The 25,886-nt window shown below is 43.0% G+C and overlaps 1 protein-coding gene across 1 annotated transcript in view; it reads left to right on the top strand.

The window, feature by feature from the left end:
* The window catches only part of Adam12 (ADAM metallopeptidase domain 12), a 256,510-nt gene that overhangs the window by 18,424 nt on the left and 212,200 nt on the right, over window positions 1-25,886 (top strand). The window contains exon 2 of the mRNA XM_055608905.1: window positions 7,915-7,988. Coding sequence (XP_055464880.1) covers window positions 7,915-7,988 — 74 coding nt within the window. The remainder of the gene's footprint in view (window positions 1-7,914; window positions 7,989-25,886) is intronic.

Below are 25,886 nucleotides of genomic sequence, written 5' to 3'. Positions count from 1 at the left end.
GAGAGAGAGAGAGAGAAAGAAAGAAAGAAAGAAAGAAAGAAAGAAAGAAAGAAAGAAAGAAAGAAAGAAAGAAGATACCCCTGCCAGGCTCTCCCTAGCTGTGCCCTATGCTGGTGGACCCATGTTTTCTATGCTCCCTGCCACACCATCCACTCTTCACCTTGAATCATATGTCAATGCCCATAAGCCTTAAATCTTTGGGCAGAGCCTCCCCTTCTTATTTTGTTGTCTTAATCTCTGCGGTGCACAGGAATGGGGCAGGAGGATCCAGAGTCTTCTCTAGGGTGTTGAGAGACGAGAAAGGAGTGTCAGTGTTCACTTTATCCAGTACCGTAGATAAATAAGCCATTCAGCTCCCTTGGGGCTGGAGGTGGGGCTGTACAACAGAGTGCTTGCCTGTCCCAGCATCCTAAGGGGAAGAGAATGGTAAACAGGAAAGATATCTCTTAACAGAGCAAGTTCTGCCTGCCATCCTCAGAACAGAATACATGTTCATTCTTGGCCCACACTAACTATGTATGGGACCTGTGTGTACCCTCCTGGGCCCCTCAGGGGTGTCAGATTCGTGGCTGTGGTAGACAGCCTCTTGATAACCTAGAGAGGTTCTATGTATTTCTCAGGGACAGTGCATGGCTAGAAGAAGAGTCCAGAATGCCTCTCATGCCCCATGGGAGGAAGTTTACAGTCTTGGAGTCTCTTTTCTTCCCAAGTAAAATGTTATTTTGGGAACTCGCATCACCTCCCTATTCCATTCTTTACCTATGTATGTATCTAGGTAGCCATACTTGAAACAGAAAGCATGCGCACGTGAGGCATATACATTCCTGCCTTCAAAAAGGTTCTCTTTCCCTGGGAAATAACAGATCAGTGAAACTCTAAATGACTGACCACTGGTGGTGATAGATACTAGAAGAGGCAGAGCCAGGCAGAGAACTCACAGCCTTGCTAAGGTGGTCATGACTAGTCCAATGGCGAATGGCCAACAAACAATGGTTAGGCCACATGTGAACTGCTGGCTGTAGCTACAGAAATCACACTTGTTACAAATGTAAGAATAATTAACTCCATGATCAGGAACTTCAGAGGATCAAGAACTGGGCTGGGAGGCACTGTCAAGGGGAACTAAAGCCCTCTCTGGGGCTGAGGAAGGTGGAATATACTTTCTATGACACAGTCATATACTCCCAAGAGGGAGAAATGAATTACATAGCTGTTGCATGTCTTGGGCCACAGAATGAAGTGAAAGAGATTTCCTTACATAAGTAGTAAGCCCAGTATTAGAAAGTAAAGATTAAAAACCTCATTTCATATGTTCACACACTCACACTTTCTCTCTCTCTCTCTCTCTCTCTCTCTCTCTCTCTCTCTCTCTCTCTCTCTCTCACACACACACACACACACACACACACACACATATTGGCAGTTCTAGGTATTCAACACAGGGCCTTACACGATGGACAAGTATTCTACTTCTAAGCTACAATCCCAGCCCCTCGTGCCTCTGCCAAAAGCAGCTTTTAGTGTGGAGAGTTTGTGCTCTCTATTCACAGTTGGACACATGGGTTGCTAATATCAATTTTCCCAGTGCAAAAATAAAGATTACCACCAACTCATGGATAAAAATCACTGTCACTTATGTAATAACTAACAGGCCCCAAGCCAGGGACCTCCCATGATAGTGCTGCTGTGCCTTAATTCCTCACCCTGCTAGCCTACGTTTAGTTCAGTTTTGTCTTCTCTCCGTTCTGCGGTGTGCAGATCTTGCTGGCTCTAGAGCTAACATGCTAATATTAAAGTGGTAATCAAAATGCCTCTAAATATTCATAGCAATAAATGCCTCCCTTGTGCCCCATGACTGCCAGAGCTGCAGTCTGAAGCATTTATTTAATACTAGAGAGGGACTTAGTTATTCCCGAGTTCCCTTGAATGCAGTATTTTAATATTGTTGTTATGCCTGAAAAATGAGACCTTCCAGCACGATGGTTTAGATGGATGGCTCTGGCTCTGAGTGGGCCCTTTGGAAAGGATGACCTCCAGGCTGTGATAGGATGGACAATGGCTATTGAGGGTGATTCTCTGCTCCTGCTAAGCCTGGTGCCAACCCATTACCACATGACTTCAGCTTCAAGGTCAGGGTCAGATTTTTCTAAGTCATTGAAAATTCAGGATGTGTGTCTGCATGCATGTGTGGGTGTGTGCATGGGAAGGGGGTGTGTGCCTGTGGGGGGATGTGGATGTGGTGTACCCACACTTGTGGAAGGAAGGAACAAAAGGATGATACTTTTATCTGTGCAATGCTGATCTTTTGTTTTCTGGTTGAAAACTTATATTAACAAGAAAGTTTCAGGGGGGCACACACCCTCCATGGTAAAATCTGCCACTGACAGATATGTAAAGGGAGAGGGATATGGCTCAGTGGTAGGAAGCATGAGCTGGAACTTCATGGAAGAGCAGTATCACATGTCCCAAAGATTCTCTGCCTGTCACTGGTGGTGGAGATATAAACTAAAGCTTTAGGCTGCTGATGGCTCATCAGGTAATGGCACTTGCCTCTACATGAGATGACCTGAGTTCAAAGCCTGGGATCCATATGATAAAGATAAGAACCAACTCTGGCAAGTTGCTCGCTGACTTCCAGCCCCATTGCACAGATTCTCAATAAACGAATAGATATAAAAATTTTAAACAAATAAAGCCTCAACAACATGCTCTTATATACTTGGCAAATTTTCTTGCCTGAACTTTTTTTTTGTCAGATGTCTATAAACACGTGGAGTAGTGGGAACATGAATCCAGTAATGGAGAGAATATGATCCATTCATATATTAGAAACAGTTTGTAAAACCCCAGTGAAGGCAGATGGACAAATCCCACCACCCATAGAACCTGTTCTGTTGAGGGCATGACACAGATTTATGAAGTCATGCACACAGAAGTGATCAGAGAAAACATCAGTGAACATCTATTTCTATGACTGTGGATATATAAATTGTTCTACACAATAAAATACTATAAATCTATAAGAATGAACGACAAATCGAACAAACAACCCCTATGGGTATAAGATTAGGCAAAACCAGCAGGACCATAGAAGAATGGGAACAGTATGAGTCTAATGTCTGTTTAGAAGTATATATAGTATGACTAAACTATAAAGAAAACCAAGATGTTAATTAATATTAATTAGTAATTAATCGGTACAGGGTAATTAGTGGGATGTAAAAATGAAAAAGGGACACTGTAGACTGAATCACATCCCTGACCCTGCCAGATCTAAACTGAAGCCCTAACCTCTAGCCTTGAAATGTGGAACATCTAGAGAAAAGGACTTTAAGAGGCTGCTCAGGTAAACTGACATCATAGAGTTACAGTAATGAATTTTTTTTTTTTTTACTGTGACCAAAATACTTCACAGAACATGGCTTTTTTTAATTTATTCGCTTTATATCCCAATTGTAGCCCCTTCCCTCATCTCTTCCCAGTGTCACCTTCCCTCCCTCTTCCCCCTTTCTTCCTCCCCTAGTCCACTGAGAGAGGGAGTCCTCCTCCCCTACTATCTGACTCTAGCCTGTTAAGTCTCATCAGGACTTCCTGGATCCTCTTCCTCTGTGGCCTGGCAAGGTCACCCTGCCAGGGGGAAGTGATCAAAGAGCAGGCAACTGAGTTCATATCAGAGACTTTCCCTGTTCCCCTTACTAGGGAACCCACATAGAGACTGAGCTGCCATGGGCTACTTCTGAGCAAGAGGTCTAGGTTCTCTCTGTGTATGGTCCTTGGTTGATGTGTCAGTCTCTGCAGGTCCCCCTAGGCCCAGATTGTTTTGGCTTTGTTGGTCTCCTTGTGGTTCTCCTGTCCCCACCAGGTCCTTCTATCCCCCACCTCTTTCATAAGACTCCCTGTGCTTTGTCTAAAGTTTGGCTTTGAGTCTTAGCATCTGCTTTGACCCCCTACTGGGTGGAATAATTGTTAAGAGGACCTCTATGGTGGGCTCCTGCCTTGTTCCTTTTCTTCCATCATTTCTGGTGTCTATCCTGTTTGCCTTCTGAATAAGAATTAAGCATCCTCCCAAGGGTCCTCCTTGTTGTTTAGTTTCTTTGGGTCTGTAGATTTATCTGTTTTTCTGTATTTTAGCTTATATTATATGGCTAATATCTGCTTATAATTGAGTATATACCATGAGTGTCTTTCTGGTTCTGTGTTACCTCACTCAAGATGATCTTTTCTGCTTCTGTCTATTTGCCTGAAAATTTCATGATTTCCTTGTTTTTAATAGTTCAGTAGTATTCCATTGTGTAAATGTTCCGCAATTTCTGTATCCATTCTTCTGATAAGGAACATCTAGGTTGTTTCCAGATTTTGGCTATTATGAATAAAGCTGCTATGAACATAGTTTAAATTCCCTTGTTGTATAGTGGAACAAGATTAATTTGGGCTCATGTTTTTAACTCATCGTGGCAGAGGAATGCTGTGGCATCCCAGCTTGTGGAGGTAGAAACACATTGGCAGAGGCTATTCACCTCAAGAAACACCAGGAAGCAGAAAGTGCAGCCAAAACCAGGGAACTAAGAACCTTCAAGAGCTTCTACTTACTGACGCATCTCCTAAGCATGTCACAACATCCCAAAAGTGCCACCAACTGGGAATCAAACATTCGAAACATGAGCCTGTGAAGGACTTCTCAGATTTAATCTATAACATATGGGCAGATCCTAACCCAACAAAGCAGACATATAGGCCTATCATGGGCAGTAGCAGCCCTATGCAGGTAGGCGTGGAGCATATAATGAATGTAACTGAGCGAGCTGGCGGGGACAATCCAGTAAGCAGCATTCCTTCACAGTCTCTGCTTCAGTTCCTGCCGTGGCTTCCGGCAATGATGGACCTCTAACCCATAACACAGATTTCTTCCACAGACTTCTTTCAGTAACAATGTTTGTGATAGCAGCAGCAGAAGAGCAAACTAGAAAGGGGCTTTCTAGAATTGTAGGAACATTCTATATTTTCAGCTGTGTCGTAAGTATCCTATGATTATTTTATTGTTTTAAAAAGCACATTGATGTTCTTCACATATTTGTTTAGAGGAACTTTCTACAGCTTAAAAGATAGAATTGTAGTCACTGCTTAAGTATCTTTGGCACATTGATTAGCATTTGATTGATTGGTTCAGCAAATATAGTACTTTGCACATCCCACAAAGACTGTAGTTCCATTAGGTAAATCAATCAATATAACATCTTAAGAAAAAGAATGTTGCGCGCTGTGGTCTTCAGTCAATAACAATTAGAAAAATGGATGTGAGTATGCTTTTAAACTAAAATGTCCAATGCAGTGAGTGGATTGGAATGAAAATATCATTCCATTCTCTTCCTCTACTGGATTTTTCCTGTAGCATCCATGCCTCCACTAATACACTGTGGTGGCTTATACTGGTTGCCAACTTGATAAGTTAAAGAATCACCTTAGAGACTAGTGTCTGGGCATATCCGTGAGGAATTTGTCTAGGTGAGGTTCCCTGCGATAGAGAGAGTCCCCCTAAGTGTGGGCAGTGCCATCCCCAGGACTAGGTTATATACACTGGTGTTTGGGTAAATGGATTAGTGGAGGAACACAAAGGAGAGAGGGGTGTAGAGCAGGAAGAAGAGAGGCCTGCAGAGCCGTCTCCCTGGCATGGGTGGCCTCCTTCCTTCACCCCCACCTGCTATTTGCCCAGCCCTCCAGTGGACCTCATAAAGAAGTGCAAACCAACACAAGTAGTATGATGCTCTTCCTTTTGTCTTTAATTCACTTAACAGCCTGGTTGCAGCCCCCTCCCTACTCTCCTCTGAGTCTCCCCTTCACACCTCCCGCATTCCTCCATTCCTTTTTCCTCAGAAAAGAGGAGGCCCCCAGTGTACCATCCCATCCTGGTCCATCAAGTATCAGCAAGACTAGGTACATCCTCTCTCACTGAGGCCAGACAAGGCAGTCCAGCTATGTGAAAGTGATCCAAAGGCAGGCAACAGAGTGAAAGACAGCCCCCACTCTGTTTGTTAGGGGACCTCCATGAAAAACAAGCTGCACATCTGCTACATCTGTGTAGGGAGCCTAGGTCCAGCCCATGCATGTTCTTTGGTTGGTGGTTCGTTTTCTGTCAGCCCCCATGGACTCAGGCTAGTTTACTCTGTAGATCTTCTTGTGGTAGCCTTAATCCCTCTGGCTTCCTCAATCCTGTGCCCCCCCCATCCTCCCTGAGCTCTGCCTATTGTTTGGCTGTGGGTCTCTGCATCTGTTTCCATCAGCTGCTGGATGAAGCGTCTTAGAGGACAGCTATGCTAGGCTCCTGTCTACAAGCATAACAGAGTATCATTAATAGTGTCCAGGGTTGGCTCTCTTCCATGGTGTGGGTCTCGAGTTGGGCCCATCATTGTTGGCCATTCCCTCAATCTCTGCTCCGTCTTTATCATCCCGAGTGAGGTAACCCAGACCCAGAAAGGCACACATGGTATGTACACACTTATAAGTGGATATTAGCCATAAAGTATCAGATAACCAGGCTACAATCCACAGACCCAAAGATGCCAAGTAACAAGGAGGGCCCAAGGGAGGATGCTTGAATCTCACTCAGAAGGAGAAATAAAGTAGACATCTGAAGTAGATGGAGGGAGGGAACGGGGTGAAAGAAGGATGGGAAGGGGAACAGGGGAGGGGATTAGGACTGGGGAGGAGGAAGGCTGGGAGAAAGAATGGAAACCGGTAGAGGGCCATCTCTGGGTCAGGGGAGGGATCTGGGAATCTGTAGGGGTGGCCCCGGCTGAGACTTCTACCAGCAGGGGATATGGAGTCTGAAGAGGCCACCTCCTATAGCTAGGAAGGACTTCTAGTGGAGGGAAAGGGACACCAACCCATTCACAAAACCTTTGACCCAAAATGTGTCTTGCTGATGCCTGTCCTTTTAAAGGGGGAAAGGACAAAACTGCCGGAGGTTGGTAGTGAGGGGACTCTTTTAATAGCTGACTTTTAAGTAGGCAGTCAGGAAAAGCATCCCAGGTGGAGAAGCCAGCATGTGCAACTTCTCAGGGCAGGACCTAGAGCCAGGGAAGGAGGGAGGAGGGCAGTTGTAGGCATGCACAGAAGCAAGTGAAAGCCTGCAGGGTAGAGGGCATTGGGAACCATAGGCCAAGTTCAAAAGCTGTTATCTTATCAGTGCAGCAGGGAAATGAGCACAGGCTCATTGTAAGATTGAAGTTTAGGCGTCCCTCCACTGCTGGAGCATGAATGAAAAGAAAGCCAAGGCAGACCCAAGAGAGCCAGGATTAGAAGGATTTACAGGAGGAAGCCATGTGGTAAGGAGAGTCGCCTGTAGGTTGAAGAGGAAAGGGGTGGAGGAAAGGGTGGAAGGTAGCCCTGGCAGCAGGAGAGGTGCTGTAGAGAGCAGTTCTGCCTTCAGGGACCCTGGGGGATGACATCAGGTTTTTCTGCCATGAGCAGATAAGGAATAAAGGTGCCCTTTTTACAGTTGAGGAAGATGGGGTGGATGGAGCTATGATGAGAGGGAAAGGTCCAAGGAGGAAGAGTTAAGAAAAAAGAGCATAAAGGCCACATCAGAACCAGAGAGCCCATTTTGCAGCCCTGTCACTCTGTTCTTCTGTACTTGTAGTCAAAGAAAGTCCCCAGAAGTAAATCATCAATATCTATCTGTTTGCCTGTCTCTCTGTATGTCTTTTATCTATCTACCATCTCTCTATGATCTACCCCATCTATCATCTATCTTATCCATCTACCATCTACCTATCCATCTCCCTATCCCCCTCCTTCTTTCAATCGATCTCAACACCCCCTCCTTCCTCCTCACTGATTTTACTGATGTAGAACATCCAGATGTTGGCAAGGCAAAGCCAAGTGTTTTTCAGCTAACTCTTCCTGTTCATCTTTCAGGATCATCCAGATGTGCTGACTGTGCAACTGCAGCTAGAGAACCAAGAACTGATCCTCAGCCTGGAAAGGAATGAGTAAGTCAAGGTCATTTTTGTTTACAAAGCCACAGAGAAAGTTAAAGCAGTGTTCCATGAAAACTGTTCTCGTTTACAAGCATGGGTATGTTTTGTTTGTGACTTCTCAAGAGAAATTGTAGCTGCTGAGAACAGCTTCTGTTCATGTCTCCTTTACCCACTGGCGCTCCTACAAGTACCTCAGTTACAAAGGGCCTCTCTCATCTATTTCACTCTTACTTTACTAATGAGGTCTTCCAGTGAGCAGTCTGTACTTAAAAGAGTAACTGTTAAAGCAGTAGTTTTCCCGCTTGCAGGAAAGCTAGCTCCTCTTCCTCACTCTTCACTAAGATGCTAGGAGATGGGGAGTGGGGAGGGGCATTTGCTGACAGGGAGAGGAAGGAAGACATCCATCCAGGCCATGAAGTCGCAAAAACCAGAATCAGTCTCTGTGTGAACAAATCATGGTGCTCACCTTGTCAAAGTTTGTGTCTGTGGCCCTGGGAAAGTCAGATGGAAGAGATCCTGGCGTTAGTCACCTAAGGCCTCCAAGCGCCTTAAATCAGCGTATGTAAAATGACACAGCCTGGTCTCTGGGATCTACAACTTGCCTCTTTGTGTTTCTTCTTATATGTCTGTCCTTCACCACCAAGTGGATCAAAGGCTTGAAAAACAATAAATAATATGTTTTAGCTTTTTTTTTTTTTTTTTTGTATCCTGGTGACTTGAAAATAGAGATTCAAACACATGGATTAAATACTTGAGAGTTCTGAACAGAAAAAATGATATTGCTTTTATGTGTTTGTCTTCAGAAAGTAAACATTTTAATAATCTCTTTGGACATTATAATTTGTGTGGGAGCATGTACAGTTTGTGTGTGTGTGTGTGTGCATACATACCAATGTGTATTTATATACGTAAGCCAGAGCTAACTTCCTCAATTGCTCTCTCCACTGTGTTTTTTGAGACAGGGTCTCTCACTGAGCCTAGACCTAAACAACTAAGTTTTCCCTGGGAAAGCCTCCGGAATCTGCCTGTATTTGCTTCCCAGTTTTGGGATCATAGATGTTGGCTTTTATGTGGGTACTGGGGATACAAATTTAACTCATCATGTTTATATAGCAAGACCTATAGGCATTGAGCAATCTCCCTAGCCCCTCTACTTTTATCCATGTAAAAAATATTGTAGGAAATTCACCTTTTTTTTTTTTTTGCATTGCTGCATGCATATGACTTTGACAATGTCTCTGTAGAGGTAACTAAGACATATGGCTAGAATGTAAAATGTCCTCTGTGGGCTCATGTGTTTAAACACTTGATTCTCAAATGGTAGCACTGGATTGGAAGGCTGTGAAACCTTTAGAAGACAGGGCTTCTCTGGAGGATGCAGGTCACTGGAGCTAAACCCTTGGACTTTATACTGTCTCACGTGTCCACTTTCTACTTCCTGACAGTGGATGCAGTATGGGCAGCCGCTTCACTCTCCTACTGCCATGCCCTATCCACCATGATGGGCTATGCTCTCAAACTATAAATCAAAGTAAACCTTCTTCCCTGAAGATACTTCTTGTCAAATGTTTGGCCACAACAAGAAGAGTAGCTGGTGCTCTCAATGCCCTCTGAGAGACACAGAAAAACAAACAAACAAACAAAGATCTCAGAAAGACATCCGTGGAGTCCTGTGTCCTTTATGGGTTGTCATGATTGATTGGCAACAGGACTTAGATGTTTCTGTGGTGCACGTGCTTAGGCTAGCTAGCTGTTGGGGAAACGTGTTGACCAGCACAGGGGAGGCTGTGACCCTAAGTTTGCAGATGGTCTGAGGGTTGCCGTGGGCTAGAAGAGTGGAAAGATCGTATGAAAGCCTTTGTTTGTTTGTTTGTTTGTTTGTTTGTTACTGTTGTCTGTTCCACAACAGAAAAATGGAAGACTGTAGAGGGGGAAATGGAACAAAGAATAACAGCAAAATAAACCAATGTGCAGACCCTGCGCTGGCAGGGCAAGTGCAAAGGTGGATGTCTATCCTATAAACACGGCTTTGCTTTGGATGTCTCTAGCTGACATAGCAGTCTTTGTACATCCCCTGTACCATTGCTTCGCTTAGCATCTTATTGACATGCCCGTTCATATAAAATGCTGTCTTGGCCCCATCTGGTTCTCTGGGTTTCTGAAGTGGCTTAATTGCTCTCTTCATGGCTCCCTCTGGAAGTGATTTACTCTCTGTTACTGAAGATAGCATAATGCATGCTGACAACCAGACAAAGGATAATTTGTGTGGAAAATCATCTCAAAGGTGCCCTAATTTATTCCTGTCCAGTCCTTTAGGCCTTTCCCAAAATAACCTTGGAATTAGAAAAGTTAGAAACTTGAAAGTCTCTCTTCTCAATTTCTTTCCTCCTAATCTCTTCATCAGCCTGTGTTTTTAGAATATACAGATTACAGGGCTGGAGAAATGCTCAGAAGGGTAAGATCACTTGGCACGTGAACCTGGGTTCTGTTCCCAGCACCCATCTGACAGCTCACAACTGTCTGTAACTCCAGTTCCAGGGGATTTGCTGCCCTCTTCTAGCCACTGTGGACTTTACACTCCCAAGGTACATAAACATGAATGCAGGCAAAGTATCCATACCAATAAAATAAAATTAATGAAACTTTGTGTGTGTGTATCTGGAACATCTGGGCACGGTGGTGCACATTTCAATCTTAGCACTTAGGAAGCTGAGGCAGGAGATTCACCACAAGTTCAAGACTAGAAATGGGTATAAGGGGAATTTTTAGGCCAGCCACGGCAAAACAAAACAAAACACAACTTAATAAAAATTATGAATCATGAATTTAAATTTAAAACATGTAGTGAGTACACAGCTATTCCTTTGATATACCGTAGTTTTGGTTTACTTACACCAGTTGTAGTGATTTTATTTTTGCAGTAATGCTAATCAAACCCAGGGCCTTATGCCTGCTAAGAAAATATTTTCCACTCAGCTTACCCTTACTCCCCACCTGTGCCAACTTTAAAGATCACATTCTGTTAAAAGTAATGTTTTCATAATTTGAATGTTCTGGCATTACCAGTCTTTGCCCAAATATTCCTTTTTTTAAAAAAAAAAGAAGAAGAAGATTACACATCTATTAAAAATGAAGCAATATACAAATTTGTGAATGTACAATTCTGTGAGTGAGGTAAAATTGTTATCCTTCTCCTCATGCTGTCAGACACAAAATGTAGTTAATCATGCCCCCTTTAATTAAATTTTAATTTTCATAGTCTTTGGCTCAGGAGATCCAATTTAGAAAGTTTAGTCAAATGAAGCTGTAAGAAATGAGAAAAGGTCATTTAAATATTTAACACCCAGGATAGTAGAGGGCCTGAACAATCAGATGACCAGCCTGTTATAGGCTAGGAATTAGCCCCAAGTTCAAAGTCATTCACTGCTGAGTCTCTTCCTCAAAATTAAATTGGCAGGAGATGATTAAAATAATGAAGAACTTTACTGTTGTTTAAAAAAAAGCCATGATGTACCCAATGTAAATATCATGTTAGAAAATGTGTACATGGTATTCATTTTTTATTTTAAAATGATATGTGTATCAAGTAGCTCTAAATACAGGGACTATAAAAGAAAGCTTTATTGTTTTACAATAAGAAAATACAATTACAAGCTAGGAAGGAACTCCATCCTAATAGTGTAAAAACTTAGGAATGTTTAAAAAGAGGAAGGATGACATGTATGCCACTCATTAAAGGACATGTATTACAAAACCATTTTTTAAAGACCTTTGAACAGCCACTAGCAACTTCCAGAGTGCTAAAATGGCCTACCTGTTGAGCAATGAACAACTGGGTATCCCAAGACTTGTTATAATTAAAAACATGTTCAGCAATTAAAACTGAACTGAGAGTGGCCTTAGCCCCTTCAGTCACAAGAGCTGTCATCTAATCTGAGGCTGGCAGAGTCGCCTCACTATCCTCCTCAAAGTCCTGAATGGTAAGAAAGTTCTTCACAGAACAAAGCTTGACTCTTATTAAATACTTATTTTGGGGAATCTGTTTGATTTGCCTTCTAGCATCCCTAATTTGTGCAAAGATCCGCTGGTGGCTTTAAAATATGTGTTTGTGTAACCGTAATTGAATGTTTAAAGAAACACTAAGTTTCCCCGGAGCCGCATCTATCAGGACGTCGCTGTCTGCATATGGGACAGCAGGGACCAGGTTTTAGCTGCTGTAACTCTCCCTGCATCCCGGGACATAGATTTCCCGAGCCATTCCTCAGTGTTCCAGAAACTGCATCTTTGATCAAAATATTTTATGGGTCATGCTGGCCAGCTTAGACAACCATTTCATTTTCCAGTTTTGTATTTTTTTTTTAAGTGAAAGCCCTAGACTCCATTCAGCACTTCTCTCAGCCCCAGGGAGCCTTCCGTTTGCAAGTCCTGTCCCTCCACTGATCAAAGGTGGTTGCTGCGGGAAACCCATGGAAAACTAAATTTACACTCAGGGACTCTTTGAGCACAAAGAATGTCACTATTGATTTTTATCCCATCTGGAACAACTCCAGACATCTCTAAGAGGCAACTCTAATTAGTACTTTGCTCCAGAATTATAACAAAAAGGGTGTTTAAACATTGCTCCATGTTGGGCATAAATATCTGGTGGGTATTTGTTTTAATTTTTGAGATTATAAGAAACAACATTTCTCTCTTCCCTTTCCTCCCTCCAAACTATCCCACAATACTCCTCTCCACTTTCTTTCCAATTCATTGTCTTTTTGTCATTATTATCATGTGGTGTGATGTGGCGTGTGTTTGTGTATGTGCATGTCTCCGTAAACATAACTTGTTCATTCCATATAATGACACTTGTATATAGGTTTTCAGGACTGGCTATTTGGCACCGGACAATTTTTTGGTGTGCTCTTCCTCGGGGAAGACCACCTCTCCCACTCCCAGCTTTCCTCAGTTGTCTATAATTTTTTGTGTAGGGTTGAGGCCTCGCGGGCCTCATTCACTTTCGCATGTCCACCGGTGTCATTGTTGTTCAGCTTACACTTTGCAGCTAGGTTGCTGAGACTTCATGTGTGTAGCTTCTGGTGTCACTAAGAGAATCAATGTCTCATCCCTTCTCTGGTGATGTTTCCTGAGCCTTATGTGTAACGGTGTTTTATAGCTGTATCTAATGGGACTGGGTTCCACAACTCTGTATTTTGATTGGTTGTGGTTTTCTATAGTAGTATCCTTCAGATGTAAAGAGAAGTTTCCTTGATGAGGGATGAAGACTTGCACTTATCTATGAGTATGTGAGTATAAGGACAAATGTTTATAGATTGTTGTTAGGGACTATGCTGGATTAATAAAATAGTGGTTATAGAGTCTTCTTCTATATCCATGACTTCACCCAAACTGAGTAGTTGGCTAGGTTTCTAATACTAGGTACGGTTTCCCTCTTGTTGACTGGATGTTAAGTCCAATTAGAGAGCTACTGATTACCACCAAGGTATGTGTGCCACTACTTTACCCTTAGAGTTATCAAAACACACAGAGATTGGTTATAGGTGCTGTTATAAGGTGCTTCTCAGGTATCATATGGTTAGAACTGTTGGCTGCCTCCCCACTTTGAAAACGTGAATGGTGCCTTCTTTTCCCATAAAAACTAATCCTCGGGGAAGGGGAATTCAGGTCAGTTCCAGCTCAGGGGTCTCTGGGCCCTGTTTCTGAAGTGTATGATGTCTTTAGCAATAGGGACTTACCTATTGCTAAATAGGTAATATTTAATTGCTAAATAGGTAATATACCCTCTGGGGAATAACCAAAGCTAAGAGCAGTAGGCTGTATGTCTTGGGTGTCTCTTGAACAGCCATGACCAATAACTCAAAAGAAGGCTTCTTGTGTCTGTTATTGAGGGTTTTATTAGGTTCTTTGGCTCTTGGAGGCAGTACCATTAGCTCAGATGAGAAAGTTAATTAAAACAATATAAATATATCCATACATGGAATTATGTGTACTTTGTAGGTAAATAGTTAATAGTGTAATTCCTTGTGGCCTTTTCAGACATTAATAATGGTGTTTATTTTAGGTCATTCCTTAGGCTACATTATACAAAGGAGAAAAGTGTGGCTGGTGTAGAGATGGCACTTGGTGGGTAAAGTGACCATGTAGAGGATGTTAGGCCATCATTCATGGTGACCTGGACTATGCTGGGCAGCTGGAGGTGCTGGTTTTGTTTGCCTTGGGACAATGTGTGCATTCAGCCTCACCCTGGCTCATGGTTTTGGCAGTCATTGCTATAAAGACTATCGTGGAGCTGTTTTTCATTCATGCTATAATGGAGCGCCCAATTCGCATCTCCTGGCAGCAAAAAGCTGAGGGGATAAGTGTGCCTGACATGGCAGGATCTGGATTACAGAGATTTCTACACTTTGAATCAATAGGCCAAAACTAACAAAATGAGATTAAATGGGGATAAAGGTAAAGTCCTGTGCTTGAGTTAACAATTTAAAAAAAAAAAAAACCTGCAAGTTTAGGAAAATTTCCCAGTAATCTTGTGAATGAGATTGCTGACTCAACAGGAGCCTTCAAGGCTACATAGCTGCTGATAAGGGCCACTTCGACAGAACATGTGGAAGGAGGTAGTAAGCCCTAGACTAGGGCAGTCATTTCTCTTTTCTGAAGTGACCCTGGCTAGGCCATACCTGACCCTATATCCTCTATGGTCCTATGTGGCATTTGAGAGCCAGTTGATCCTGCGTTTGTAGTCCCACTGCTGATCATTTGTTCTTTTCTCTCCTCTGAGCAGGAATGACCTAAGGTCAAAGGGAGGATCTTGATGTCCTTCCACCATCTTCTACTTGGCCTGCCGATCATAGACACCGACTAAGCCCTTATAAAACTAGTGAATAATGGAAGACGAGCAGCCTACAGTAACCAGACATGAGTCACTAGGAGGTGGGCTATGTGTCCTGCAAGGCATAGGAAACGATGCCAAGAGAGGAGCTTTGTAACCCAGCTGCTGTTTCTATAGCAAGCTGGTTAAGGTCTCCCCCATCTCTTGGTCTGCAGAGTAGGGTCAAGGCCTGTGAACAGCAGCGTTGAGAGAATAGTGCTCACGTTATCTTTGATGTTCAGTTGTAAATGGTTTCAGCATGGTTTCCCTGTCATGCCTATGGTACTCATTACTTTATAATACTACACCACTGGCTTCTTCCTGTGTTCCACTTTAGACTTTGTGGATGAATGAAAAACAGCTTATCCCTGTTTTCTTCCTTAGTGCGAGGTAGTGGCCACACATCTCAGTTCTGAACAGACCTGGATTAGCAGGTCCAAGTGGGCTAAGATCAACCTTGTCCAAACAGTGTCTCTTCTTGTAGCAACCTGGGAATGTAGCATCCTTAATCAGGTTCCATGAGAGATGAGGATGCAAAGGATGCTTGAAGATGAAGTAGAGAAGTAGATTTTAATATTCATTTTAGATTCTTGTTATAAGAATGATTTTAATTTCATAGTCTTGATAGTCACAACAACCCCGGTTGTAAAATCTTTAAGCATGAATTCTTCTCTCCTTTTTCTCCAGGAAATACAACCCATCTGTAGAGTCATGAGTTCTGATTTCCTTGTTAATTCTAAGAGCTGGCTAAATGAAGAACAAAACTCAGCTGCCTAGATTTATGGCTTGGCCTCTCTGCTTTCCTTATCCTGTTCACAACTCCTAATCAGCATTTTGTTAATGCATTGTTGATATCTGTTCATTCACTTACTTTCCCTCATCATTTACTCATAAATATTTGATTAACTGACATGACAATAGGCACTGGAAATGATAGAATGGTCTGACATGACAGTGGGCACTGGAGATAGAACAGTGAATGAGGTAAAGGCCTCTTACAGACAAGCTAAGAAGCATTGCAAAAGCAGTAGACAAAAATCAGTGGTGCATAGCCAAGGAAGGAAGATACAGGACACCATCCTGGTCTTGGGAAGAAGGCAGATGTGTAATTGAATGCCATTCAAGATGTATGTGAGAAGGCGCCATTCAAAATAGATGAGTAGGCATGAAACAGGTAAAGTGGGTGGGTGGTAAAAGGCTCATGAGAGAAGAAAAGGCTGCACAAAGCAATGAGGGAGGGTCATTCCAGAAACAAGGATTCCATTGCACTAGTAAGCAGGGTGGGACAGAAAGAGGCAGCAGAGCTAAGCTGTGAAGGATTTTTCTGCCCATGTGAGGACCTAGAACTTTCTCATGGTGTGACACCATGAAAGACAAGCCTGTGAGCATGACAGTGACATGATATAGGTCAACTAATTCTGGCTCTATAGGCAGATGGTAAAGGGCTTCTAAGCGAGAAGCTGAATGCTTTGGTTGTAATATAACAGGTGGCCCTTCCTGGCATGCAGGCTTCCTCCAACACCTCTTCTACATTTCTCCTATTCTACGCCCATACCTTTGGTTCCTGAGCTACTAGAATCTCAGGGAGGTCCTCCTCCCTGAATGAAATCTGGGAGATTGTTTCTAAGCCACCAGAATTGGCATCATTGAGGATCTTTGTAGGAAGGCAGGTGCCTGCCTCCACCTCTCTGTGGGGTATGGAAGTCTGTAATTCTAATGCATTTCCTAAGTTAGTATAGTCACACATCAGTCAGGAAGCACTAGCCATAGGTGGCTATTTAATGAAGGTTAACTTAAATAGAATTAAAATACTAATTCTTTGGTCATTTTAGCTGTAAGCCAAGTGTTTGGGGACCGTGAGGTGCAATGGCCATCCTCACAGAGCTTTCTATTGTTTAGAGCTTGGACTAGCAGGGAAACATCCACTATAATGTGCTTCTAGTCTGAGGTTCCTGGTATAGCTGACACATTTTTCCAGTTGTCACAGCGAATGTCTCCTATGAGGTATGACTCCATCTGTTCAGCTCATCCCACCCTGTGCCTCAGAGAATCAGGAGGCTCAAGGGGGCCACTGGAATGCACTGAAAAGGATGGGTACAGGTCCAGGAGACAGTTCTCTGAACACAAGAGTCAGCTGTGAATTGACACAAGCTTCACCAATTTCAGTCATCTTCTAATTAGACCAAACTCGTCAGATTTTGGTAACAGTTTCTCGGCCTTAACATTTAAGAGCATTTTAATTGGGCTAAATTTTATTTCCTGATACAAGATAAATTCCTTTGAGTTTCTCTTCTTATTTGAAGTTGTGCAGACACTGAGAAAAGGTCAGAATACCACTTTTAGAATGTTTTGTTCACCAATCTGACTTAACATGTAAGTGTCTAAGTGAGTTAAGATCAACCATGTCCAAACAGTGTCTCTTCTTGTTATAACCTGGGAGTGTAACATTCTTAATCAGGTTCCATAAGAGAGAGATGAGGATGCAAAGAATGCTTGAAGATGGAGTAGATTTCCATGTCCTCTTTTCTCACTTCAGTATTTCAGCTCTTGGACCACATATACGTGCGCGCGAGAAAACACACACACACACACACACACACACACACACACACACACACGTCAAAGGTTTGCCAATGAGAATCCTGCAGTGTAGCTTTCTATCTCTGAAGCTGCATCCCAAATAAATGGTAGTAGCAATCTTGTCTTTTCTAGGTGCTCTCTGGCCACTGGGGGGACCCAGTGCCATTTGTGGATGTCATTGGATTATCCTTGGCCCTGAAGTATGGCTAGGTGATTGTATAGGTGCTACACAAGTGGCTTGTTTACGAAAAACACCTTTTTGGTTTTTCCTGGTTGTCATTTTCTCTACAGAACAACCATGATGGCACTTCTGTTCTTGTGTGTCACTAAGATCCATCAGTCACTTAAGACAGCAAAATGAACGTACAGGAAAGCATGAAGCATTAGTGTTGCTTTAACTACATCTGTGAACACTGGTTCAGCAGGTTCCCAGACTGCCAGAGAGCACAAATATAGATGGTTCTGTTCTGAAGTGTTTACTTCAGTGCCATTGTCCTGGGTGGCATTGGAGTCCTTGCCTGTTACTGGCCAGTGCTTTATTGTGTGCTTTGAGTAACTTGAATGTGCCAATTGGATAGAGCTATTCCTTAATTTCTTCTCATGTAGTTATAACAGCATGTAGTTATACAACCTAAAAAGGATTTTGGGTTTTTTCCCCCTGATTTAAGAAGGAATGTCACTGTGACACATGCTACAACAGGGATGGACCTGGAAGCTATTGAGTTAAGCAAAAGAAGCCAGTCTCAAAGAGCAACCAAGAGTGTGAGTCCATTTATATGAGTGTCCTAGTGTCTTCTCTGCTGGTATTATTTTTTTAGAAAGCCCTGACCAAGAGCAACTTAGGGAAGAATGAATTTATTTTAGATTATAGTTCCAGATCACCATCAGTGATAGTCAGGAAGCCGAGGCAGGAACTTGATGCAGGTCACATCACATCTGCAGCTAAATCAACTTCAACCATTTTCTTCCTAGACCAAATTCAGAGTTTACTAACAATCTCTCAGCTTTTATATTTAAGCTCACTTTAGTTGGGCTAGATTTTGTTTAAGTTAGAGGACTATATCTGTGTTACTCTTCCACAGAGCATGTCCTCTCACCAAGAAACTCACTTTATAGCCAAAGAAGTACAGTAAGAACCATGGAGGATATACCTTGCTGGCTCGTAGGTAGGCTTATTCACTTCTATAGCTCAGGGTCACCTGCCTAGGGGATGGTACTGCCCACATCAACTAATAATCAGGACAATCCCCCGTAGACATGGTCACAATCAATTTTATCTAGGCAGTTTCTCCATTGAGATTCTCTTCCAAGAGAATCCTAGGTTGTATCTAGCTGACAGTTAACATTAACCAGAACAATGAAGTCGATAAGATATGCAGATTCACGGACTTGAAAGAATGAGACTTCCAGGGGCTGTGAGGAAAGGAAGCAGGGGTTAAATGAGAATTGAGCTTTTGCGGTGGAGATTAAGAACATCCTGGAAATGATGGTAGTAATGCTCCAACATTGTGGATTTGACTCTTGCCACCAGATTACACACTCCCAAGTGGTTAAAACGATAATATATACTTATATAAAAATTATAAAATAAAATTATTTAAACACCAAGAATCTGAGCTCCTGGTGTGTTTTTATCATCAAACAGAAGGTTTACTTCCAATGTTTCTTCATGAATATATGTAATATGAATGTATTTAATCTTTCTCTTTTTAATTCTAAGAAGATCATTCATCTTGGTGAAGCTCTTGTCACAACCAGCACATAAAGATATAGCTAGCTGTAACTTATAAGAGCTGATCTGCTATCCAGATCATTCCCTTTGGTTTCTGAGACAGGGTCTTTCTATATAACCCAAGCTGGTCTCCAAAGCGCTGTGTCATGACACCCATTTCCAGTTCACTCTAAATGTAGTTCTGACTCCCAGTGAGGAAGATGATAGGCCACTAGTGCCTGGATTTGGTTACAAAAGCATCTCAAGAGAAGAAGGGTTTACTTTAGCCCGCAGGTCAAGATCCAGCCCATCATGGTGGGAAGTCAAGGCAGCAGGAGCTGAAGGTGGCTGCTCATGTGGCACTAAGCATCAGAAACAGAGAGCAGTGCATGCCTGTATTTGCTCAGCTCCCTCTCTGCCTTTTACACAGTCCAGGATTCCCTGCCCAGGGAATGGTCCTACCCACCATTAAGACAGGCTGTCTCACATCTGTCTTAATGTAATCAAGTTCATCTCCCACAGGAATGGTCATTTTCTAGATTCTGTTAAGTTGAAAAATAGCACTAATTATCACAGTAAGGTTTAGGGACGAGCCGTGGTTTATGGGTAGTTGGAGGTCTCATCTAAAGCTTTGCTGCTCTGGCTTCCCAAAAGTCCAAGTCCTGGGCTGTGGTCTGTCGCCATGCCTTCTTCATTACATCCTTCCTTCTCATGATCCCACTCCACACCAGCCAGCTGTGTCCAGTGTCCTGCATCATCCACCCCGCCTTGCTCAACCTCATTTGACCCCAGTCTTCACTTCAAACTGGTATCAGGAATGGGAGAGTTACAAGTTTCCTGTGGGCTGTGGGTTGGAGTGAGTCAAGGGGGTACAGACTGCCTGTTGGCTGGCTTGGTAGCCAATTATGTAAATTAGACTTGAAAATTAGTTCCCACAAGCTGATAATACTCGTACAACATAAATACTTTTTGTCAAACTCTCCATCCCCACACATACCATCATTTCGTCCAAAGATTCTTATATGTTGAGCAGTAAAAATAATGGTTACTATCATACCTAAAAATTAATAGTGATTCTGTAATATCAACTGTCCAGGAAACATTACATCTTGAAGATATTCTATTTCCTTTCTTCCCCCTCCCCTCAACTTGGATTCAGAATTACCTTGGAAAAACACCTCTGGGCACATGCATGAAGATGAATGAGCCCAGAAAAGTTTAACAGAGCAGGGTAGACCCATCATGAATGTGAGTACCACCCACCCCCTAGGCTAGGATGCTAGAGTGAATAAGAAGGAGAGAGCAACATAAGAAAGCATTCTTTTTCCTCTGCTTCCTGAAGCCAGCAACAATGTGACCAGCTGTCCTCCACTCCAGCTACCATGCCTTCCCTGCCATAATGGAGCAGCCCCTTTAAACTGTGAGCCAGAATAAACCCTCCCTTCATTAAGTTACTCTTGCCAAATATTTTGTCACAGTAGAGACAAAAGCAACCAATGCAGGGTTGTGTATTTGTATGAGTACAATAGATAGAATGTTAGGAGATTGGTTACAATATATTAAAATTAAATTTTTACTCCAGAAGCTATAGAAGTATATTGAAACTTTCCTTAAATTTTGGATCCAGTTTATTATCTTACCAAATAAGGTAATGATTATGACTTGATTCCATCACCCCTTCTGTCCTTTCTGTTATGTTTTCTATTGCTGTGAAGAGACATTATGACCAAGGCAACTTCTAAGAGAAAACATTTATTGGGGGCTTGCTTACATCTTCAGAGAGTGAGGCAATGTCCAAAAATTTACAGGCAGCATAGCACCAGGCAGGCAGACCCTGGAGCTAAGCACTTTCATCCTGATCCATTAGCAGGAAACAGAAAAAGAAACTGGGCCTAGCAAGGGCTTTTTAAACCTCAAAGCCCATCTCGGTGACATAATTTTTCCAAAAAGGACACACCTCCTAATCCTTCCTAAACAGTTTCACCAACTGAGAAAATTCATATATATGAACCTATGGAGGCCATTCTTTCTCAAACCACCACACTCTTCATTCTATGAGCACTGCGTTCAAACGCTTTGTGATTCAACACGAGACCCTAAAGTATATCTTTATATTTGAGGAAATTAGCCATTTCTTCAGATGGCTGCTCTCTCCCACAGTCATTTAGAATGAGATCTATAGCCCTAGGAAGCTTGAGCACCAGAATACATTCTCATCTCTCTGAGAGGAACATGTGGCCTGCCTACGTGAGCAGACGCACGCTGATAACCCAGAAAACCAAGGAGAATATGTCACATTCAAGTATGGAAACCAATTAACTGATTCCTGTGTGAGCCCATCGTCTCCTTCAGTTGTATTTTAGCAAACCAGGGAACCCCGAGCTTTGAGCTTGCTCCATGAAAACATAATGATATACCCTTGGATCCAGACCAGCCTATTTCCTAGGGAAAATAAAACACATGAAAAATTTCAGCCTAGGAAAGAAAAAGATCCAGAACTGCTGCTGCCCAGTAGTTCTACACAGCAGGATCCCCAGGCTGTGGGGAAGATTCAGGGTAGGAAGCAGCCCAAGCCACACAGGGTCCCTCAATCCAAGACAAAGATGGCATTGGGTGAAGGCTGGAGGGCCTTTATGGTTGCTCAGTGATGCAACCTTGGCCTCTTTTGAGGCTGCTGAACAAAACAACCAAGTGATGATGGACATAGGGCTTGGGTGTTTCCACGATGCTCATTGTGACCTTAAAGCAGGTGACGAACGTGTACTGCCCACTCCAGGCTTGTTTTTCATAGTCTCCCATGTGTGTTCTATGAGTCACAAGGATAAAACTGCAGCTTGGGGTAGCAGATCAGAACAAATTTTTGATGCCTTTGAGCATGTCCATCTTTTCTTTCCTACTGACCTTCATAGATAGGAATCCAGATGAATGAATATTCAGAGGACATTGGTGTTGGATGGAGTTTAAGCAAAATGCGTTTTGCTTTTTGCTGCCAAAGGCAAGAGATGGCTGAATATTTTTCATGGGTTGACATCTTTTCTTCTTATAATATTTGGCAAGGATATTTTATAAAAGGAAATTGTGGAAATAAATAAAAATACTATATAAAGAGTTGGAATTCATAGAGTATATTTGTAACTTTACTACTTACATAGACATAATCTATATATGCCATGTATTAATAACATTGCGTTATATTGAAATGTAGTATGGATTACATAAATGTGTATTGCTCTGCATATAAAGTAATCACTCATTTTCTTAAAATTGTCCAGTATCCAATAAGTTATATCTAGAAAGATAAAGTTCAGTCTACATCTCCTATCACTTTGCTGGGGCTTGAGATAGGTATTGCTGTGTAGTCTAGGCTGGCTTTGAACCAATGGTGACCTTTTTTTTTCAGTCTCCTAGGGGCTGGGATAACAGGAATGAGCCAGTACTCCTGTTTTTCCATAACTGCTGCCACTCTAGTTGGCAGTGTGAACCTGGAAGAATGGGGTCTAAAAATGGGGTGGACTAAAGGCTCACGAAATAGCTAACTTTGTGCAGATCATCAGACAATTTATACTCTGAGGGTTAAGAAGAATCACATGAGTAAAGCATTCAATTACAAGGACGAGCCAGACACAGCAAAAAACATATTTCCACTGAGGCATATGAATAACAAGAGCTGAAGTAAACTCACTCCTATCTGCTACACCTGGGAGAAGCATGAAAACACATTCCTGTGTTTCTTCTGTGTTTTGAAGAAACAGGTCACAAAACTCTTGTTTTCTTGGAGTGTTCTCACAGGCACTCAGAATTTTCACATGACTCCATTTTGGGACTGTACTCCGAGACTTGACTTTTCAAAAAGTTCTGTAGGTATTGGGGAAATAGCTACATCAGCAAAGCGCTTGCTGCAAAAGCCCAAAGATGTGAGTTTGATCCCCAGAACCCAGAGAAAAAAGCCAGGTATGGTGGTACATGCATGCAATCCCATTGCGGGGAAGGCAGAGTCACAGACCAGTCTCTGAGCTCACTGGCAAGCCTAACCCACTTGGTGAGGCCCAGGCAAGTAGAATCCCATCTCAAATAAAACAAATCATAAAACATGGATAGTGCCTAGCTGGCTGTCCACTGACCTACACACACACACACACACACACACACACTTAGAGTGGTGTAAGCTTCACTTACAAAAAAAATATATTTTTACTTAGAAACAGATATTAGAACTTCTTAGAATCTGAGTTGACCAGAACATCGATTCTTTCTCACATTTAGAGGCTTGAGTATTAAAACATTATCAGCCCTTGTTTCTCAGTAGAAAGAAAAAGGTCTTCAGTCCCTGGCATCTCCAAAGGGCCACTGCATAGGACTGGAGATATGGATCAGCAGTTGAGAGCAATGCTTCTCTTACAAAGAATCCTGTTTAGTTCTAAGCACCCACAGGGCAACTCACAACCATGTGTAACTTCAGTTCCAGCTTTGATGTCCTGACTTCCTTCATAATGGACTGTAAACTGTAAGATGAAATAAACCCTTTCTTCCCCAAATTGCTTTTGGTCAATGGTGTTTTATCACAGCAATAGAAACCTAACTCAGACATAAAAGGAGCTTAGAATGTTAATAAATGATGCAATGGAATTTCCATAATATGTGTGTCTCTATAAATATAAGTATAGAGGCATAACTTTGAGAGACATTTTTAGCATCTTTCTACCATGAACTCAGAAGACGACCATGGGGCCTGCCCTTGGTTTTGGAGATTACCGCAGATGCTTGTCTTCTAGTGTGGGGAGGGTGAGTGGGACCGTGGACTTTGCCGAGTGCAGTTGTGGGCAAGGGCTCCTTGGCACAGGTGCAGGGGCAGCTGTAAAGGCAGAACCTTGGAAAACCACGGAACTCTCTCTTGGTGGTCATTATCAGTGCAGTTCTTCCCACCCCGGTGACTATGCTAGACTTTTGCAATGTCAGTATTAACTATCTTTCCACCACCCGTGTTATATTGACTGTCTTTTCTCCCACCACGTCTTCACCCTTTTGAGGCTCTCCAGGATAACTGAGAGAGATTTTGCCCGACATTTGCTCTACTTTTCACTGGCCTAATCTCAGGCTTTCTGAACTGGGCCATTGCAGATCAAAGACACAGCCCCCCAGAACTGCAGACCTCACCTAGTGGAGGTCATTAACTAAGGGAGGCCTCCTGCAATGTGAACCCACGAAAGATAGATGCTGGCCCGGTTCCTGGCTGTGTGCCTAGTGTTCAGGACAGGTCTAAGCATACCGTGGGGCTGGATTAGACGTATGAATACAGGAACTTCAACCATCATTGTATCTAGGTTTCCCTTGTACAGATGGAGACTTGAAGAGCAGGGACAAACCTGCCCAAATTCACACAATTAGGTAAAGCCAGGGGCTTCTGATTTTAAACCCAGAGCAGATGTTTGCTAATACTCTGAAACTGAGGTTCTGCTGCACAGCCCGAGGTCTCCACACTGGCGTTCCTCCTTAAGTTCACAAGCTCTTGGTCATGAGCTATGGCAGCTGTGTCAGTCGGCATGCACTCTTGTCAGCTGGATTCTCAGAACTAAGATTTCCAGGAAGAGAAGTCAATTCATCTACTTTTTTCCTGGACTTCAGGTTTTTCCCAGGACTGTCAGCTGATCTGAAGGCAGCGGGTGAGAATCACTGTGCAGGATCAGGCTGCTAATGGGAAGCAAGGCCTCCTGATGGAAAAGGTGGGAAAATGGACCCCTCCCGGCAGGGCAGGTACCCACTTCCTGGCTACCAATTCTCACCCCCACAACTACCTTATCCACACTGACTGGTGACTGGTGACTCAAAGCATAATGTATGTATCACCCCACACCCTCCTTTCTCTTTTCTGACTTAAAAGAATTGACAAAACAGCATTTTCTGTGAGGGGGTTCTCAGGGAGAGATTGGAAGGAAGGGAGCTTGAAGCACACTTGTGTTCAGTCAGTGTGCACAGTCATGCTGTGGTGTACTTTCCAACTGGCATCCTAGTACTCCAAAGTACTCAGTGTGTACCGCCTCCTGATGCCACCAGGGGCTCTTGACAAGAGCAAGTGACACCAGAATCCATGTATCTGCATCTTGGGGAGCTCAAGTCAAAGTGAAGAAAGTATGTCTGATTACAATTTCCTTTTATTGGCATACTTCTGAGGCTGTGTGAAAAGTCTCTGAACATGTCAAGAAATCCTTCCAGAAAGAAGGAAGTACTCCCCAGAGATGGCAGTGTATCAAGTAGCTTGAAGAAGGCCTGGGACCATGATTGCAAAACAGCTGAGGACCTTTATCCCTAAAGAGGTGGCTGCCATGGATGCTCCGTGAGAATTCCAGGGCAGTGCGGACTGTAGTCCTGTAGGATGCTGGGAAAGTCTGAGACCATTCTGCATAGCAGAACTGTGCAGGGTAGACTCTGTGTTACCTGTTGACAGAGAGGGCAGGAAGGAAAACTAGCACCCTGGGCTAAGTGCCCATGTTGAGAAAGTGCCTGAGCTGAAGTCAATACTAAGGAAAGTAGCTCCCCAGGATGGAAGCCAGGCTGTGCCCAGCAGCACTTCTGTCTGCACTGCCTGCTTTTTCCCCTCACATCAACTCTGTGCAATGCATATGACAGCTGTCCCTGTTCTTCGGAGGAAGCAGGACTACCAGATGATTTAAAGCCGGCTGAGGTGACTGATAGGTGATAGCACTGAAACCAGCCCCTAACGGGTGGCCTGCAGAATCCAGCTATTTACCCC

This window comes from Psammomys obesus, unplaced genomic scaffold, assembly GCF_907164565.1.
Source record: "Psammomys obesus unplaced genomic scaffold, mPsaObe1.curated_primary_1811, whole genome shotgun sequence".
Taxonomy (NCBI): Eukaryota; Metazoa; Chordata; class Mammalia; order Rodentia; family Muridae; genus Psammomys; species Psammomys obesus.
Note: the sequence above shows the minus strand (reverse complement) of the source record. Positions and strands in the feature narration are given on the sequence as shown.